Raw genomic sequence first — 18,749 nt, forward strand, 5'->3', positions numbered from 1 at the left:
AAAGTGTTAAACAAGTCAAAATATATTTTATATTTGAGATTCTTCAAAGCAACAACCCTTTGCCTTGTTGACAGCTTTGCACCCTCTTGGCATTCTCTCAACCAGCTTCATGAGGTAGTCACCTGGAATGTATTTCAATTACAAGTGTGCCTTGTTAAAAGTTCATTTGTGGAATTTCTTTCCTTCTTAATGCGTTTGAGCAAATCAGTTGTTGTGAAAAGGTAGGGGGGCCCTATTTGGTAAAATACTAAGTCCATATTATGGCAAGAACAGCTCAAATAAGCAAAGAGAAACGACAGTCCATCATTACTTTAAGACATGACCATAACATTGTGGCAATAACAAGGAAATTCAAAGTGCCAAAAGTTGGAACAAACGGAATTTCACACAAAATGTTTTGTTGAACGTGTAAAAAATGTCTTGGTCTGAACCAGGGGTGGGTGGGCAATTCCAGTCCTTGAAGGGCCTGATTGGTGTCACAGTTTTGCGCCAGCCAACACACCTGCCTTCAATATTCACATAATCATTTATAACCATATCATTTATAACCTTTCTATATTGTCAATCATTTCAAGTAGAAAAACTCAGAAGAGAAATGACAACCTTTACTTAACTAGGCAAGTCAGTTAAGAACAAATTCTTATTTACAATGACGGCCAAACCCAGACAATACTGGGCCAATTGCGCGCCGCCCTATGGTACTCCCAATCACGGCCTGTTGTGATACAGCCTGGATTTGAACCAGGGTGTCTGTAGTGCGCCACTCAGGAGCCCAAGTTTGGGAGATGTGAAAAAACTATATCATTCAATAATGATAAGCCACCAGGAAAAGACAACCTTGATGGGTAAATATTGAGAATGGTAGCAGACTGTATTGCCACCCATATTTGGTATATCTTTAACCAAAGCCTAAAGGAGTTTGTGTGTCCACAGGCATGGAAGGAAGCAATTCCACTGCATAAAAATAGTAAAGTATCCTTTGCTGGCTCTAACAGCCACCCAATCAGTTTTCTGCCAGTTCTGAGTAAACTGATGGAGATAATTATGTTTGACCGAATACAATGCTATTTTTCAGAGAACAAGACTTTCAACATGTGTATAGAAAAGGGCACTCAACTTGTACTGCACTTACTCAGATGAGCAGATGATAGTTGGAGCTGTATTGTTAGATTTCAGTGCAGCATTTGATGTTATTTATTATAAATTGTTATTGAAGATATTCACTTGATATGGCTTTTCATCACCTGCCATCACATGGTTGGAGAGTTATTTATCCAATAGAACTCATAATTTAACTATGCAAGTCAGTTAAGAACAAATTTACAATGACAGCCTACCGGGGAACAGTGGGTTAACTGCCTTGTTCAGGGGCAGAACGACAGATTTTTTACCTTGTCAGCTCGGGGACTCAATCCAGCAACCTTTTGGTTACTAGCCCAATGCTCTAACCACTAGGCTACCTGCAAGCCTGTTCTTCAATGGAAGCTTCTCTAACATCAGATATGTACAGTGTGGTGTCCCTCAGGGCAGTTGCCTTGGGCCGTTACCCTTCTCTATTTTTTTACACAAAACTAGAATGATAATGTATGCGGATGATTCCACACCAGAGGAAGCTGGTGAGGGGAGGACGGCCCATGATAATGAATGGAATGGTGTGAATGGAATGGTATCAAACACATAGAAAACTAGGTGTTTGATGTGTTTGAGACCATTCAGTTTATTCCCCATTTTAAGTACCACCAACCACCACGGTTCCATACTCTACATGTCAACACTCAAAGCCAGTGAGCTCACTGAAATTCTAAATAAGGTGTTACAGTCAGTATCAGAATAGGTGATTAATAACACACTGGTATTAAATACACCTAAAACTAAAAGCATTGTATCTCTAAGACCTAAACCTCAACTGGAGTTGTGCATAAAGGGTGTGGCCATTGAGCAAGTTGAGGAAATTAAACTCATAGGTATAACATTGGATGGTCAATTATCATTGTCAAGTCATATTGACAAGGTTGTTGTGAAGCTGGAGAGGGGTATGTCCGTTATAAAAAGATGCGCTGTGTGTCTGACACAAAAAACAACTACTACTTGTTCAGGCTCTGGTCTTGTCCCATCTTAATTAGTGACCGGTAATATGATCAAGTGCAACAATCATTCTATCTATTGCATTGTAAATTGCTGTACATTCTGCTTATAGCACTTGGGCAAGATTCACGATTATGAACATAGATATACACTGAGTATACAAAACATTAGGAAAACCTGCTCTTTCCTTGACAAAGACTGACCAAGTGAATCTAGGTGAAAGCTTAATGATGTCACTTTTAAATCCACTTCAATCAGTGTAGATGAAAGGGAGGAGACTGGTTGATAAGGATTTTTAAGCCTTGAGACAATTGAGATATGGATTGTGTATATGTGCCATTTAGATGGTGAATGGGCAAGACAAAAGATGTAAGTGCCTTTGAACGGGGTATGGTAGTAGGTGCCAGATGCACAAGTTTGAGTGTGTCAAGAACTACAACGCTGTTGGGGTTTTTCATGCTCAACCGTTTCCCGTGTGTATCAAGAATGGTTGACAACCCAAAGGACATCCAGCCAACTTAACAGAACTGTGGTGAAGCATTGGAGTCAACATGGGCCAGCACCCCTGTGGAATGATTTTGGCACGTTGTAGAGTCCATGCCCCTACGAATTAAGGCTTTTCTGAGTGCAAAAGGGGATGTTCCTAATGTTTTGTACACTCTTCAGAGCATAACTGTGATCCACTTTGCATCTTCATCAATCAGTCAATCAATCAATCAAATGTATTTTATAAATCCTTTTTGCATCACAAAGTACTTATACAGATACCCCAAAGAGCAAGCAATGCAAATGTAGAAGCACAGTTGCTCGGAAAACTTTCAAGAAAGGCAGGAACCTAGGAAGGAACCAGGCTCCGTGGGGTGGCCAGTCCTGTTCTGGCAATGCTGGGTGGAGATTTTAAGAGTGCATGGCCATTAAGGCCAGATCATTCTTAAAGATGAATCATTCTTCACAACTGATGTACCACTATCACAAAGAATCAGCAACATTTAGATTGATTACTGAGTGTCTGTTTTTTAAGAAAAGTTGTGTGTATTGGAGTGTTTGAGCATTCATTTCTTTTGAAAAGCAGACATCTGACTCTGGGGTCAATACTTTTGTCTTATGCCCTGATAGGAAATCCAAAATATCTTTATTAAACAAATGATTGGAAGCTTGCCTGGGATGGTGGTTAGCTGGGCCAGATATCAAACATCTTTTGGAGGGAAAATTGGCAATAACAAGCACATTGAAACAGCACATCAACTTTAAAAACATCAGACTGACTTCAATCTGCACAAATCTTTCGCTGCTCTCCAAATGAATAGAGATCCAGATTACTGATGTGTGTGTGATATGTTTGATAAAAATTGTGTGTCATGCAATGTCACTATTCATTATCATATGAGGCTTGAAATATGCCATTTAGTGCTATTTTAGACACGTCTTCATGTTGCTCTAATAAGCCATGAATGGCAGGTTGGCCCCTAACCTTCTGTTACTGTAATGTGTTTTCTGAGATGCACTATACTGAAGTTCTGCATCTGAAATTGTATTGCGAGTGCAGCATTGCATTTACAAGGCTATCGTCACAAAGAAAACGAGTTGTCATGCACATTACTCTGGCTAGTTGAACGTTACACAGGCAAAGTGTGTACTGACAGATAACACAACGTCACTGTGTCCAGCTATGCTCTTAAATCAGATCAACCTTTTGATCTAAGGCCATAAATAGTGGGAGAGAGACTGAACCACTTCAGTGTCACTGCTGTAAAGCTCTGTGTGAACAGGCTGTTTCAGATTCACATGTCCTCTTCACATTCACAACTGATAGTGATGATCAAAACGCAATGCAAACAGCACAGCACCCATAGTGATATGAAATCCATTATCCAATACATACAGTACAGCTCAGTATCAGGTTTCAGTTAGTGCTCTGTCGCTATCTGTTTTAAGTGAAAGTCTCGAGATCTGTTCATGCAACCTGTCCCAGCTCCAGATTGAAGAGGGATATGTTGTTCACTGTGTTTCAGGCAAGAGCAGAAAGACATCTCGCTCCAACCGCTCCTCTGTAGGCCTCCAGTCCCCAGACTACCCTACCCTGCCCATGACCCAGTCCACTGAGGCCCTGCAGCAGAGCAAGATGGAGCGCACAGTCAACTTCACCAAGCACTTCTTCCTCAAGCCCACCTTGAGGGGCTTGAGCATGCTGGGGCTGAGGAAGGGCCCCCGCCAGACCCCCATGCCAGCCAGTTTCAGCTGTGAGGACCTGGACGGGCCACTGGAGGCCACCAGCCCCCAGGCCTGGAAGAGATCCCACTCCCTGGGAGATCTCCACTGGGAACAGGCCTTCCACCAGAAGAAGGACCACAGCCTGGAACCCAAGCCCGCTAATGGAGGCTCCAAGTTGGGCACCACCAGCCCAGTGAAGGGCCTCCAGGCTCATGGAGATAGGGGTTCACCACCGGCTCAGAATGGGGGGATTTCTGTGAGCCCTAAAGGACGTTCTGACCTCCCCCCTGTGCCCTCCCAGCTGCCCCTCAGACCACCCTGTTCCATTGCCTTGCTTCCCCAGCCCCAGAAAAGCCTGCCCAACCTGATCTCCAGCCCTCCCGAAACCCAGCTGGGGGAGAGAAGCATCTGGACTCACCCCAAAAAGCCCCCAGTGCCCCCTCCTGTCCCAATCAAGAAGTCCGAGGAGTGCCTAGCCAATGGGATGTGCCACCCCTCTCTTGTCCTCTCCTCCCCAACTCATTCCTATTCCTCCACCAACTCTCATCCCCCCAGCCCTGTCATCAGCAGCCCCAGTTCCAGGGCTCCAGCCCTCCCCAGTAAGGCCTCTAGTACCCATATCTCCCCCTCTCCAGCCAGCCCTACTCCAGCCTCCCCTGCCTCCACCACCACACCCCCTCTAGAACCAGAGGAACCAGGCACACCACCGGCCGTGCCCCCTCCTTGGCTGTCTGACCTGCCCGAGTCGGCCTGCCCTCAGGCTCAGATCCAGGGGGGTAGTGGCAAGATGACGGTGGCCAGGAAGGTGTCCCATGTTAAGATGGCCGTCGATCTCCACACCGTGCTGGAGCAGAGACTGGAGGCCGAGGGCATTGACCTCACAGAGGAACCCTACTCAGACAAGGTCAGTTACCCCTACAACCTGCTACTATTGTTATGTACCTGCTGTTACTGTGTAGAATACACACACACCCATCCACCACATCCTAAATCTCACTCTCACAAGTTCAGTTTGTCACAGCTGGGGGTTATACAGCTCACACATGGATGTGAACATGCTTCATTTTATGTTCATTATAGTATATTTTGTTCTCTAGAGTGCATCACATAACTCGGTGACAATTTCAAAATATGTATTTTGGACGGTGTCCGTATTGATCGGGTCCCTGCTTACAAATATCTGGGCATGAGATATTTGTCAATCAGAAGAGAGAAAAATCTGATCTATCTGTTGGGGCATCTTGATAGATTAAAAGCTGTCTTTTAAAAAGCATACTGAGGACTTAGTTAAGAAGCTGTGTGCTTCTTAAAAAAATGTGCTTCTTCTATAGAGATTGATCATGGCTCTCGCTAAATAGTAGAAAGCAGATTATTCCGTTGACGTTCCTATCAGTCCTAGACTATGGCGAACACAGCTGCCACTTCATTAAGGCCGTTAGATGCAGTTTATCATAGCACACTGCACTATATTATGGGTAGCAGTTTTAGGAGTCATCACTGCATCCTTCTATCAGGAAGTTGGTTGGCCCTCTTTGATGTCACGTACGTTAATACATTGCTATATTTATAAGTGTATAAAGCCCTTTTACAAATAGTCCCGCTGTGCATAACATGATTACTCAACTTTAGACTTGTGAGTTACCACACCCAGTCTCAAGGATGGTTAGCTCTGGAAAATTCCCTTTGTCTCTACTAAGTTAGGCAAATCAGCTTTTAGTTTTCTTGCACCTTATTTTGTGGACCAAAAATGTTCTTAGATTTGATGTTTTGGTGCTTCTAGGGAAATTCATAAAGCTGATTGAAGACGTCATTGTTGATGAATGTGTTTGTGTTTTACGACCGGGTTTTTCTTCCTGCTTGCATCTTCTACCTATATTTTGATGTGTGTATTTTCTGTGAGAGAGAGAGAGAGAGGGAGAGAGAGAGAGAGAGAGAGAGAAGGAGAGGACTATGAGAGGGGAAAATAGTGATAGTGATACAGTCTGTTAAGTTTAAGGGGCTGAAACTCAGTGAAGGCAGGTGGGTTGAGATTATAAAACAAACATCCCGAGTTGAACACACACACAAACACACATACATCATGTCAGAGCCCGAGTTGAACACACACACACACCCACACACACACACACACCATGCCATGCCAGAGCCCGAGTTGAACACACACACACATACACCGTGCCAGAGCCCGAGTTGAACACACACACACACATTACACCATGCCAGAGCCCGAGTTGAACACACACACACACATACACCATGCCAGAGCACGAGTTGAACACACACACACACGCAAACACACATAGACCATGCCAGAGCCCGAGTGGAACACACACACAAACACACACACACCTTGCCAGAGCCCGAGTAGAAGACACACACACACACAAACACACACACACCTTGCCAGAGCCCGAGTAGAAGACACACACACACACAAACACACATACACCATGCCAGAGCCCGAGTTGAACACACATACACACATGCATACACCATGCCAGAGCCCGAGTTGAACACACATACACACACACACACACACAATGCCAGAGCCCAAGTTCAACACACACACACACACACACACACACACACACACACACACACACACACACACACACACACACACACACACACACACACACACACACACACACACACACACACACACACAATGCCAGTTGAAAAAACACACACACACACACGATGCCAGAGACCAGCTCTTTAACATGGAGCTCCATCTCCGCCAGGTTGACCACAGACAGGCTCTGAGGCTGGGCTGGGGTAGAGGTGAGAAATACACTACATGACCAAAAGTATGTGGACACCTGCTCGTCGAACAGGCCTGGCTCGCATTCGGCAAATGTTTTCAATCCGGAAAATGTCAAGAACTTTGACATTTTTTTTCAAGTGCAGTCGCAAAAACCATCAAGTGACGTGATGATACTTGCTCTCATGAGGACCACCACAGGAAAGGAAGAACCAGAGTTACCTCTGCTGCAGAGTATAAGTTCATTAGAGTTAGAAGCCTCAGATTGCAGCCCAAATAATTGCTTAACAGTTTAAGTAACAGACTCAACTGTTCAAAGGAGACTGCATGAATCAGGCCATCATGGTCGAATTGCTGCAAAGAAACCACTACTGAAGGACAACAATAATAAGAAGAGACTTTCTTGGTCCAAGAAACACAAGCAATGGACATTAGACCGGTGGAAATCTGTCCGTTGGTCTGATGAGTCCATATTTGAGTTTTGTGTTTCCGTGTCTTTGTGAGATGCAGAGTAGGTGAACAGGAGATCTCCGCATGTGTGGTTCCCACCGTGAAGCATGGAGGAGGAGGTGTGATGGTGTGGGGGTACTTTGCTGGTGACACCATCTGTGATTCATTTAGAATTCAAGGCACACTTAACCAGCCTTGCTACCACAGCACCTGGTTTGCACTTAGTGGGACTCTCACTTGTTTTTCAACAGGTCATTGACCCAACACACCACCAGGCTGTGTAAGGGCTATTTTTCCAAGAAGGAGAGTGATGGAGTGCTGCATCAGGTGACCTGGCCTCCACAATCATCTGACCTCAACCCAATTGAGATGGTTTGGGATGAGTTGGATCGCAGAGTAAAGGAAAAGCAGCCAATAAGGTCTCAGCATATGTGGGAACTCCTTCAAGACTGTTGGAAAAGCATACCAGGTGAAGCTGGTTGAGAGAATATCAAGAGTGTGCAAAGCTGTCATCAATGCAAAGGGTGGCTACTTCGAATAATTGTTATAGTTCCTACAGTATATTAATTCTATTTGTGTTTTGTCATAGTTTTGATGTATTCACTATTATTCTACAATGTAGAAAATAGTAAAAAAATAAAGAAAAACCCTTGAATGAGTAGGTGTGTCCAAACTTTTGACTGGGAATGTACTTTTGTATGTGTGGTGTATCTCAGAGGGACGCACAACACAGCACTGCAAGCACTTATTTTTTTATATTAATGAGGATTTTATATTAATGAGGATTAGTGCAGAGACACTCTCCGGACACTAGGGGTGTAGTATTGGGAGAAGGGCTATGCTAGGGTCAGACAGGACACTTGGCTGTGTCCACATCTACATGCACCCCTGCATCTCTCTATTCCTCCACTCTGAGTGGCCTCCGATCCAGTTTGGCTGGGTTGTCCAGGACTGGCTGGAGACTGACCATGACTCCAGGGGTCTGGAGCGTTTTGAGAAAGGGAGAGAGAGATGTTTTCAAACATTTTCCCCACATAATTCCCTTGGGTTCTCTCTTCATGCATAGCAATCAACCTTTGGCTAGTCTAATCTACTTATGACAAGTTATGGGATCACCCGCATCATTTGTGTTTCTCTGTCTCTCTCTCTCTCTTTTGAGACTGTTTTAATAAAATGGTACCCTCCCTCAGCAGTCTATCCTATCCCAGCCGATAGGCTTGTCAGTTGGACTCATTATTTCACGTTACTCGTCTGCTTCCTTCTCTCTTAAACAGACATAAACCAGGCCTCACCAGACTCATAATGTTCAAATTAGCAAATAAAGTGAGAGAGCTAGCTCCTACTTCAGCCCTAGTCTCTGAGCTGTTCTAAAAACATGTGGTTCTTGTAGAGGTTTCGATTGACAAACACAGTGACTGTAGCCAATAAATGTGCAGAGGGTTTTGGTCTCACTGCATCTTGTGTTTTGGTCTATGAACTCATGGTCTTGACAGAGGCTAACAGATGCTTTTATTGAAAAAGAGAGAGAGAACAAAGTCACTATGGTTTCTGATTGGCTTGTCTTTTCTAGGCCTATAGTTTGATGGAGGGATTCCAGTTTCTTTCAAATATGAATTTGATGTTTCCTTGTGTAGCAACTAAGATTTACTCCAGATTTACTCCAGGTCATGGTTACTTAGGGGTTTCATGGTTTGGGGTTTTAGTAGAAAAATGTGAGTTGTTGTGCCCCCAAGTAGAGGGTCTCTCTTTCTCCAACAGTATGGTAGCAAAGAAACCAGATCTCCCAATGTGCATGAGTTCCCACGCCAATACGTTTCAAGTGTGCTTGCATGTGTGTACGTTTGTATGTGTGTATTCGTGTCTGTGTGTCACTCTTCTCACTCATCCCCAGTTTCTCTACATCTATTTGTCTCCATTCCTCCCTCCATCCAGCATGGTCGGTGTGGTATCCCCCAGCCCCTGGTGCAGCGCTACAGTGAAGACCTGGAGCAGCCAGTGAAAGATGTTGCCCCCGCCATAGACCAGGTCCGCCTCAAGCTGCTCCGCAAGCAGCACCGCATGGCTGTGAGTACTGTACTGCACCACTACCTGTCTGTCTGCTAGCCTTTACAGGACAGATTCAATAAGCTGACACATTGAAGGATGACACATTTAAGGTGTCATTGCTATGTTTCATGTGTTATTATTTACACAAAAATCCTGAAAATTCCTGTTTTCACCGGTATTCCCCAGATCCCGTTTGGAGGTTTAACAGAGATGTGCAGGAAGCCTCTCTCCCCGGGTCACTTGAGCACCGTCTCTGATTGGTTGGTGTCCATCGGCCTGCCTATGTACGCCACGTACCTGGAAGCGGCAGGATATGACACGTTGGGGCACGTGTCATCTCTCACGGAGAGCGGTGTGTGGGAGGCGGGTGTGAGGGACGAGAGACACGCCCGTAGACTGGTCAGCGAGGCCCGTTTGGTCAGCGCACACAGAGATGCACAGTCATAACTGTGACAGTGGAACCAAAGCAGGTGAAAACTCAGAAATTTGAACGGCTATGTCATGGCTGTCGTCTCAGTTGACAGCACAGCTTTAAACAGCTATTGAGGCTTTTGACTGGACTGCGGATGGCTCGCTGTTGCAGCCCAGCCCACACCTGAAACTTAAGAGCAGAAAATCTGTTCTTATTCCCCTGTCTCTTTATCAATCTATTTCTGTCTTGTTTACGGTGAAATTGTTCCCGACTGTCGAGAACAGTTATCAGATGCCTTTAAATCTCTCTCTCTCTCTCTCTGAAACATCCTCCCCAGTCTTATAACTCAAGACTGAGAAGTACTGCCTTGAAGGAAAAATAGCACAGTCTCTCTTTTTTTTAGGTTTGACTTTATATAAAGGTATTAAAGACTCTTTATCAGTGTTTTCCCTGTGTTTAATAAGTGCTTAATTTTCTGCTCGTGTGAGACAAAAGCACAGGAGAGTAATAAGAATATGTAGCTTGGCCAAAGCAATTTCTTTCAAATCAAACCAAAACAAACTCTATTTGTCACATGCGCCGAATACAACAAGTGTATATTTTAACGTGGAATGCCTACTTACAAGCCCTCAACCAACAGTGCAGTTCAAGAAGAGTTAAGAAAATATTTACCAAGTAGACTCAAATAAAAAGTAATAATAAAAAGTAACACAATAAGAATAACAATAACGAGGCTATGTACAGGGGGCACCGGTATTTTAATGTACATTTTTACTTTTGTTGTTAATCCCATTGCCAAATGCTATAGCAAGACTGGACAATGGGTTTTCTTACAGTTAATCAACTAAAACATTACACAAAACATGAAATGGGCAAACAATGCTGTTGTATTGGGATTTCAAATCCTAATTTTCTATCATGCTATAGTGTTTTTGTAATATACTGTACCATATATTCTAATTTCAAGGTGTTTTTACAGTATGTGTGTTCAATAGTATTTGTTTGTCTGCTTTGTGGAATGTCAATGTCTGAAATGTCTTCAGACCATCTCAGTTAATGTAAGTAGACAGTCAGACAGATATCGATATGATTATATTGCAGAATTCAAAACTTATCTTAATTGCATTTAATCCTCCAATATGTAGGTCCTTACAGTAAGGCTGTCTACACAGTACCGCTCTAATCATCTTTCATGTTAGATCAGCTTTCCTTTGCAGACTCCATATGTCTAAACGAGCTCATTTTAAGTTGCCTTACCATTATGTAAAGAAAACAGTGAGATAAATATCTATTCATGTACTCAGCATTATAAATAGGCATTTCAACCCCCATCCACATTCCCTTTGACTAAGGCTTGATTTTTTCACAGCCTCGCCAGGCCTATATGTTTTGAATGTGCAAAGGCTTGTAACGACGGTGATTGTTAGTTGCGCACACACACACACACACACACACACACACACACACACACACACACACACACACACAAACACACAAACACACACGTGATTAGCTTCCTGCAGATGTATGGGATCAAAGTACACACATTAGCAGCCACATAGCTCAACTGGTGGTTTCCTTGTTAAGCACAGATGTTAATCCACAGGAAGTCTAATTTAAACATAGTGTCCCCATATTCAACAGCCGGCCACAGCACCACTCAGTACTACAGTCTTAGAGAGAGACACAGTCAGGGAGGACAGATGAGATTGGGAGATGGTCACCTCACCTCTGTAGGGATGTACTGAATCCCCATTCACTGAAACAGCAGGCCAGACCTGTGAGTCCCTAGCAGTGGATTCCTGGTCCAAGCTTGGTGTGAGTGGATCCACCCACGTAATGTCATTATACTTGTGTGAAGTACTTCATATTGCAAACAATTATCCCTAGCTCTCGGGTTTCAAAATAAAAGTTTGACAGAGTGGTGTAACATCAGGGAGGCTTTTGCAGTGGACACTCGAAAGAAGTTTGATGCCTTTTCTCTTAAATCATAGTGGTGCTCCAGGTTAGTAGTGGTAGGGGGAGTTTTTCAAGAAACAAAAATACCTAACATTGAAGATTTTTTTGTAAAGAAAAAATATTGTCACTGTAAAATGCACTTTAGAAAGTAAATTAGAAAATTCACGCAAAATTTGCAAAATTTTCTTTAAGTCCATAAGCGGACATTTCTTTTCAGGTAAGGTAAAGGGTTTGAATGGGTTATACTGGGATTTAGTTATCTTAGTATTGAGTTCCCAATGCCAAGTCAATGTACAAATGTAATTAATAATCATTCATGAATTAACCTGTTCCAATGACTTAACTTCCAATTTGTTTTTGCAATCGTACAAAAAAACATAATTACATAAATGAAATGATTAACAAGAGTTGCACATTCTGTATATGTCATTTGGTATTTAAATAACTTATTTTGGGGCTTTTCATATCAACTGTAAGTATTAGCTGTACTATACACATAGCAAAACCTTCCTGCATATTGCTTTAGCTAGTGAAAAGCTACAGTGTGTAATGTAAAGTATAAGTGTACAAATGATTTTCTTTGGTTTCAACTATCTAATGATTGTCTATAAAGATCTGCTTGTGTTTTGAAACAAAAAATGATGTCTAACTATGTAATTCTGAAAAATAATAAAAAAACATTTCTTGCCACCCTGTGTTTGTATACACTCACACAGGAATGACACAGTGCCCGTCTCTCTGGATAACCCATGGAATAGTATGAGATTCTAGATCTGTGTTTATACCCATAGAAATAGAAAGAGATTCTAGATCTGTGTTTATACCCATAGAAATTGAATGAGATTCTAGATCTGTGATTATACCCATAGAAATAGAATGAGATTCTAGATCTGTGTTTATACCTATAGAAATAGAATGATATTCTAGATCTGTGTTTATAACCATAGAAATAGAATGAGATTCTAGATCTGTGTTTATATCCATAGAAATAGAATGAGATTCTAGATCTGTGTTTATACCTATAGAAATAGAATGAGATTCTAGATATGTGTTTATACCTATAGAAATAGAATGAGATTCTAGATCTGTGTTTATACCCATAGAAATAGAATGAGATTCTAGATCTGTGTTTATACCCATAGAAATAGAATGAGATTCTAGATCTGTGTTTCTGCCCATAGAAATAGTATGAGATTCTAGATCTGTGTTTATGCCCATATAAATAGAATGAGATTCTAAATTGGTGTTTATACCCATAGAAATAGAATGAGATTCTAGATCTGTGTTTATACCTATGGCTTTGGTTAGAATTTTTCACATAGAGACTATGACTACAATACAGCTGCTATCACTAAAAGTGAGTTAGAGGACCATTATACAGTATGTGTCTAAGTCTGTCACGAGACTGTAGCTGTTACACAATTTGCCATACAGCTGATCATTTTTTGTGTGCAATTTTATAACTAATTTCATGCAATTCTACTTGTTTTGCCATGGGGCGGAGAGAAAAATGTGCAGTTGTACAGTTAATTTCCTACAATTCTACACATTTTGACATGACTTATGCCATGTTAATATGATATCTGAGTGAGAATGACGAACTAAATCAATGCAGACCCCCTGGAGCTCAGGGCCCCTGGGTAAGTGCTCCTTGTGCCCTATCGGTAATTCGACCATGATTACTACAAGTTTGGACAGCTGGGTAGACTAATAACTGCAAATTCCAGTTTACCTTCAATATTTTTGCACATGACATGTTATAATATAAAATTCATGACATTATCATACACCTATCCCAACATTGCAATACATCGGCTCTTCAATAACTCACACATTTGTGTAAGCCTCATTAAAGTTTCAAGTGTCAGTGTACAGCCTTAACATGAGCTAACAATACAACATAGCAGATTAACCGGAATTACATTTACTTTCACGGGTGGCCTAAGCCACGCCTCCAGCCTCCTGGGTGAACCCGCGGGGTCATATCTCAATAACCCAACTCTCAGCATCGATAAACCAGAAGTTTTTAAAGCAAACAACCCAACTAAGTGACAACCAAACAACACAGCATTTTTTGGTGTGACATGAAAAGATAATTGCTGATGTACAACCAAATTTCAACATTTTGTATATTCTACAGTCGTTGCCAAAGGTTTTGAGAATGACTCAAATATTAATTTTCACAAAGTCTGCTGCCTCAGTTTGTATGATAGCAATTTGCATACAGTCCAGAATGTTATGAAGAGTGATCAGATGAATTGCAATTAATTGCAAAGTCCCTCTTTGCCATGTAAATAAACTGAATCACCAAAAAACATTTCCACTGCATTTCAGCCCTGCCACAAAAGGACCAGCTGACATCATGTCAGTGATTCTCTCGTTAACACAGGTGTGAGTGTTGACGAGAACAAGGCTGGAGATCACTCTGTCATGCTGATTGAGTTCGAATAACAGACTGGAAGCTTCAAAAGGAGGGTGGTGCTTGGAATCATTGCTCTTCCTCTGTCAATCATGGCTACCTGCAAGGAGACACGTGCCGTCATAATTGCTTTGCACAAAAAGAGCTTCAAGGGTAAGGATATTGCTGCCAGTAAGATTGCACCTAAATCAACTATTTATCAGATCATCAAGAACTTCAAGGAAAGCGAAGACTTTTGGAGGATGGCCTGGTGTCAAGAACGGCAGCAAAGAAGCCACTTCTCTCCAGGAAAAACATCAGCGACAGACTGATATCCTCCAAAAGGAACAGGGATTGGACTGCTGAGGACTGGGGTAAAGTAATTTTCTCTGATGAATCCCCTTTCCGATTGTTTGGGGCATCTGGAAAAAAGCTTGTCCGGAGAAGACAAGGTGAGCACTACCATCAGTCCTGTGTCAAGCCAACAGTAAAGCATCCTGAGACCATTCATGTGTGGGGTTGCCTCTCAGCCAAAGGAGTCGGCTCACTCACAATTTTGGCTAAGAACATAGCCATGAATAAAGAATGGTACCAAAACAGCCTCAGAGAGCAACTTCTCCCAACCATCCAGGAACAGTTCGGTGACGAACAATGCCTTTTCCAGCATGATGGAGCACCCTGCCATAAGGCAAAAGTGATAACTAAGTGGCTCGGGGAACAAAACATCAATATTTTGGGTCCAGGGCCAGGAAACTCCCCAGACCTTAATCCCATTGAGAACTTGTGGTCAATCCTCAAGAGGCAGGTGGACAAACAAAACCCCACAAATTCTGACAAAATACAAGCATTGAATATGCAAGAATTTGCTCCCATCAGTCAGGATGTTGCCCAGAATTTTATTGATAGCATGCCAGTATTCCATAGTAACATCTGACAAAAATATCTAAAGACACTGAAGCAGCAAACTTTGTGGAAATTAATATTTGTTTAGTTCTCAAAACCTTTGGCCACGACTGTACTACTATAACATTCAACAATAGTAAGTCAAATCAAATTTTATTTGTCACATACACATGGTTAGCAGATGTTAATGCGAGTGTAGCGAAATCTTTGTGCTTCTAGTTCTGACAATGCAGTAATATCCAACGAGTAATTTAACCTAACAATTTCACAACAATTACCTTATACACACAAGTGTAAAGGAATGAATAGGAATATGTCCATAAAAAAATATATGAACGAGTGATGGTATAGAACGGCATAGGCAAGATGCAGTGGATGGTATAGAGTACAGTATATACATATGAGATGAGTAATGTAGGGTATGTAAACATTATATGAAGTAGCTAGTGATACATTTATTACATCAATTTGTAGTGGAGTCGGTATGTTGGCAGCAGCCACTCAATGTTAGTGATGGCTGTTTAACAGTCTGATGGCCTTGAGATAGAAGCTGTTTTTCAGTCTCTCGGTCTCTGCTTTGATGCACCTGTACTTACCTCGCCTTCTGGATAATAGCGGGGTGAACAGGCAGTGGCTCGGGTGGATGTGGTCCTTGATGATTTTTTTGGCCTTCCTGTGACATCAGGTGGTGTAGGTGTCCTGGATGGCAGGTAGTTTGCCCCCGGTGATGCGTTGTGCAGACCTCACTACCCTCTGGAGTGCCTTACGGTTATGGGCAGAGCAGTTGCCGTACCAGGCGATGATGCAGCCCGACAGGATTTTCTCAATTGTACATCTGTAAAAGTTTTTGAGTGTTTTTGGTGACAAGCCGAATTTCTTCAGCCTCCTGAGGTTGAAGAGGCGCTGCTGAATCTTCTTCACCACGCTGTCTGTGCGGTTGGACCATTTCAGTTTGTCCGTGATGTGTACGCCGAGGAACTTGAAACGTTCTATCCTCTCCACTACTGTGAGACCCCGACTGAGTTAAAAACAACGTGCCCAGGGCTGGCTCAGCATACTGTCTCAATCTGGTTGCAGCAGGAGTTTTTCCAGAGTTGTTGTATCTGGTCACGTGATCAAGAGAAAGCTATGGTCAGTTAGAGGGAGAGATGCTATGGCTATATTTTCCTCCTGTCGCCTTACTGCAGGCCTGAGGGGGTAGAGGGAGTAGCGTTTCCCAAACTACGGGTCACGACACCATGTGGGGTCACTTGATTTGAAAATGGGGTCGCGAGAAAAACTGTGAAATAAAATACATGTCACGGATCCCTCTGGAACTTTCATTGCGCACACCTGGCCCCTATTCCCACGGATTGTATTTGTATATATGTGCCCTTTGTTCACCATGGTGGTGTTGATTGTTGTTACAATGTCCGTTGGTGCGCCTGAGTACCTGTGCTGTGTGTTTTGGGCTTTCGTGCCCTTGTGGATTGCGCAGATGATTACGGGTCTCGTCCCATGTGTTAATCATTTTGCGCAACTGTATTTATTTGAGGTACTCCTCGCTCATTTGTTTGGGTTTCAACCCTGTGTTTTGTGTACGTGTTTGTTTGGTCTTTATCCCCGTGCCTTTACACGGCACGCCCTAATTTGGGCTGAATAGAAAAACTATTACGCAATCCTGCGCCTGTCTCCCGAATCTCTTCATACCAGCGTGACAATAAACAAAATTGTGTTTGGTTCATAGAACTGGGGTTACACCAGTAACCTCTGGTAGCTGCTAGATGTGGTTGTAATGAACACCTGTTTATGTTGTCTTCCTACAAATGTTTCTCTATCTTTTAAACCGTTTAAGCTACGAAATATTATGACCACATCACTGAAATATAAGACTCTGTTTCCCTCTACAATGGCCACAAGCCGTGCAGGACTCATTAGTAAAGAATGGACATCACCAGGCACTAAATCAGACTGGCTTCAATGATGATGTTATTTTCTACACAAGATCATAACAAACAAATGCCTGATTATCTTCTGAACTTCCCAATACTTTTCTGATGCATTTCAGTCACTTCTAACCATACTTCGTTCAGAATTAAATACTGTCAAAAGTACTGTCAGAATGATTTGTAATACACTGAAATAGCGCCAATGAAAAAGTAAACATTGCCTGTTGATTACATAACTTATTTTACATAGTGTGGTCGCAGACATGTTCTTATTTCAAAATGGGGTTGCGGGCCAAATTAAGTTTGGGAACCCCTGGAGTAGAGATACTGGACACACACACCTACTGTACAATTAAGTGGGATGGGTGAAGGTTGGAGTTCCACTCACTCTCTAGTCCTTTTGACTAAGTGGACTTGCTTCCCCTCAGGTAATTCGCATGTAGGCCTAATAAGCACCTTGCACTCCTTTATTTACTGTACCTTACCACCTGACTATCCACAACTGAGCATGTCTGAGGTAGGCCTATCAGTCACCATCTGCAGGATACCTGGACTGCACCAAAATGTAGGCAAATAAATGTGCCCATTTGGGGATATGATAGTATTTTTGATTGGCTTAACACACCGCAACTAATAAGCTGTGGAGCTTATCAAAATAATGTTTTCTTCACCTCAAACAGCAAGCCAACAAAGTCTGTTTTTTACATCCATTTGGGAATGACAATGGTTCCTCAATGCATCTGGAAAATCTTTCCAACTCCCTTTCGATAACCACTCAGTGTAAAAGTGAAAAATGTCTTGCTCTGATTCAGCAGAAACATCATAAAAAAGGCCTACCTGATTACTTCTTATCCATTGTGCAAATAGCCTACATCTGTGTTTGCTGAGCTCGCTGGTGCCGAAACTCTGAGGGCCCATAATGTTATACAATATTGCACGTTTTTCTAGCTCAAGCTTCCGGCTGGTCCCAAGTTATATTTTCCACCTGCAGGCTGTAATGTTTTTATTTGTTGGCTTTATGTAGGCTATTTTTTCCATATGTCAATAGAAGTTACTTTTTAAGTTTGTATCATTTTCATTTAGATTTGGATAGAATTTTGATTAACCTCTAGCGTCGAGCAATCTCGTATCCGGGAGCGTAATCATAGCCTCAAGCTCATTAGCATAACGCAACGTTAACTATTCATGAAAATCACAAATGAAATGAAATAAATATATTGGCTCACAAGCTTAGCCTTTTGTTAACAACACTGTCATCTCAGATTTTCAAAATATGCTTTTCAACCATAGCTACACAAGCATTTGTGTAAGAGTATTGATAGCTAGCATAGCATTAAGCCTAGCATTCAGCAGGCAACATTTTCACAAAAACAAGAAAAGCATTCAAATAAAATAATTTACCTTTGAAGAACTTCAGATGTTTTGAATGAGGAGACTCTCAGTTAGATAGCAAATGTTCAGTTTTTCCAAAAAGATTATTTGTGTAGGAGAAATCGCTCCGTTTTGTTCATCACGTTTGGCTAAGAAAAAAAACGTAAATTCAATCATTACAATGCCAAACTTTTTTTCCAAATTAACTCCATAATATCGACA

At 42.2% G+C, this 18,749-nt stretch overlaps 1 protein-coding gene across 1 annotated transcript in view; it reads left to right on the forward strand.

Annotated features, from left to right (window-relative positions):
* Window positions 1–12,617, forward strand: part of LOC135505742 (SAM and SH3 domain-containing protein 1-like) — a 315,449-nt gene extending 302,832 nt beyond the window's left edge. Inside the window, 3 exon segments of the mRNA XM_064924831.1 lie at window positions 4,098–5,200; window positions 9,443–9,574; window positions 9,743–12,617. Coding sequence (XP_064780903.1) covers window positions 4,098–5,200; window positions 9,443–9,574; window positions 9,743–10,003 — 1,496 coding nt within the window. The 3' untranslated portion in view covers window positions 10,004–12,617.
* The last annotated feature ends 6,132 nt before the right edge of the window (window positions 12,618–18,749 follow it).

Source organism: Oncorhynchus masou, chromosome 19, assembly GCF_036934945.1.
Source record: "Oncorhynchus masou masou isolate Uvic2021 chromosome 19, UVic_Omas_1.1, whole genome shotgun sequence".
In the NCBI taxonomy this organism is placed as follows: domain Eukaryota; kingdom Metazoa; phylum Chordata; class Actinopteri; order Salmoniformes; family Salmonidae; genus Oncorhynchus; species Oncorhynchus masou.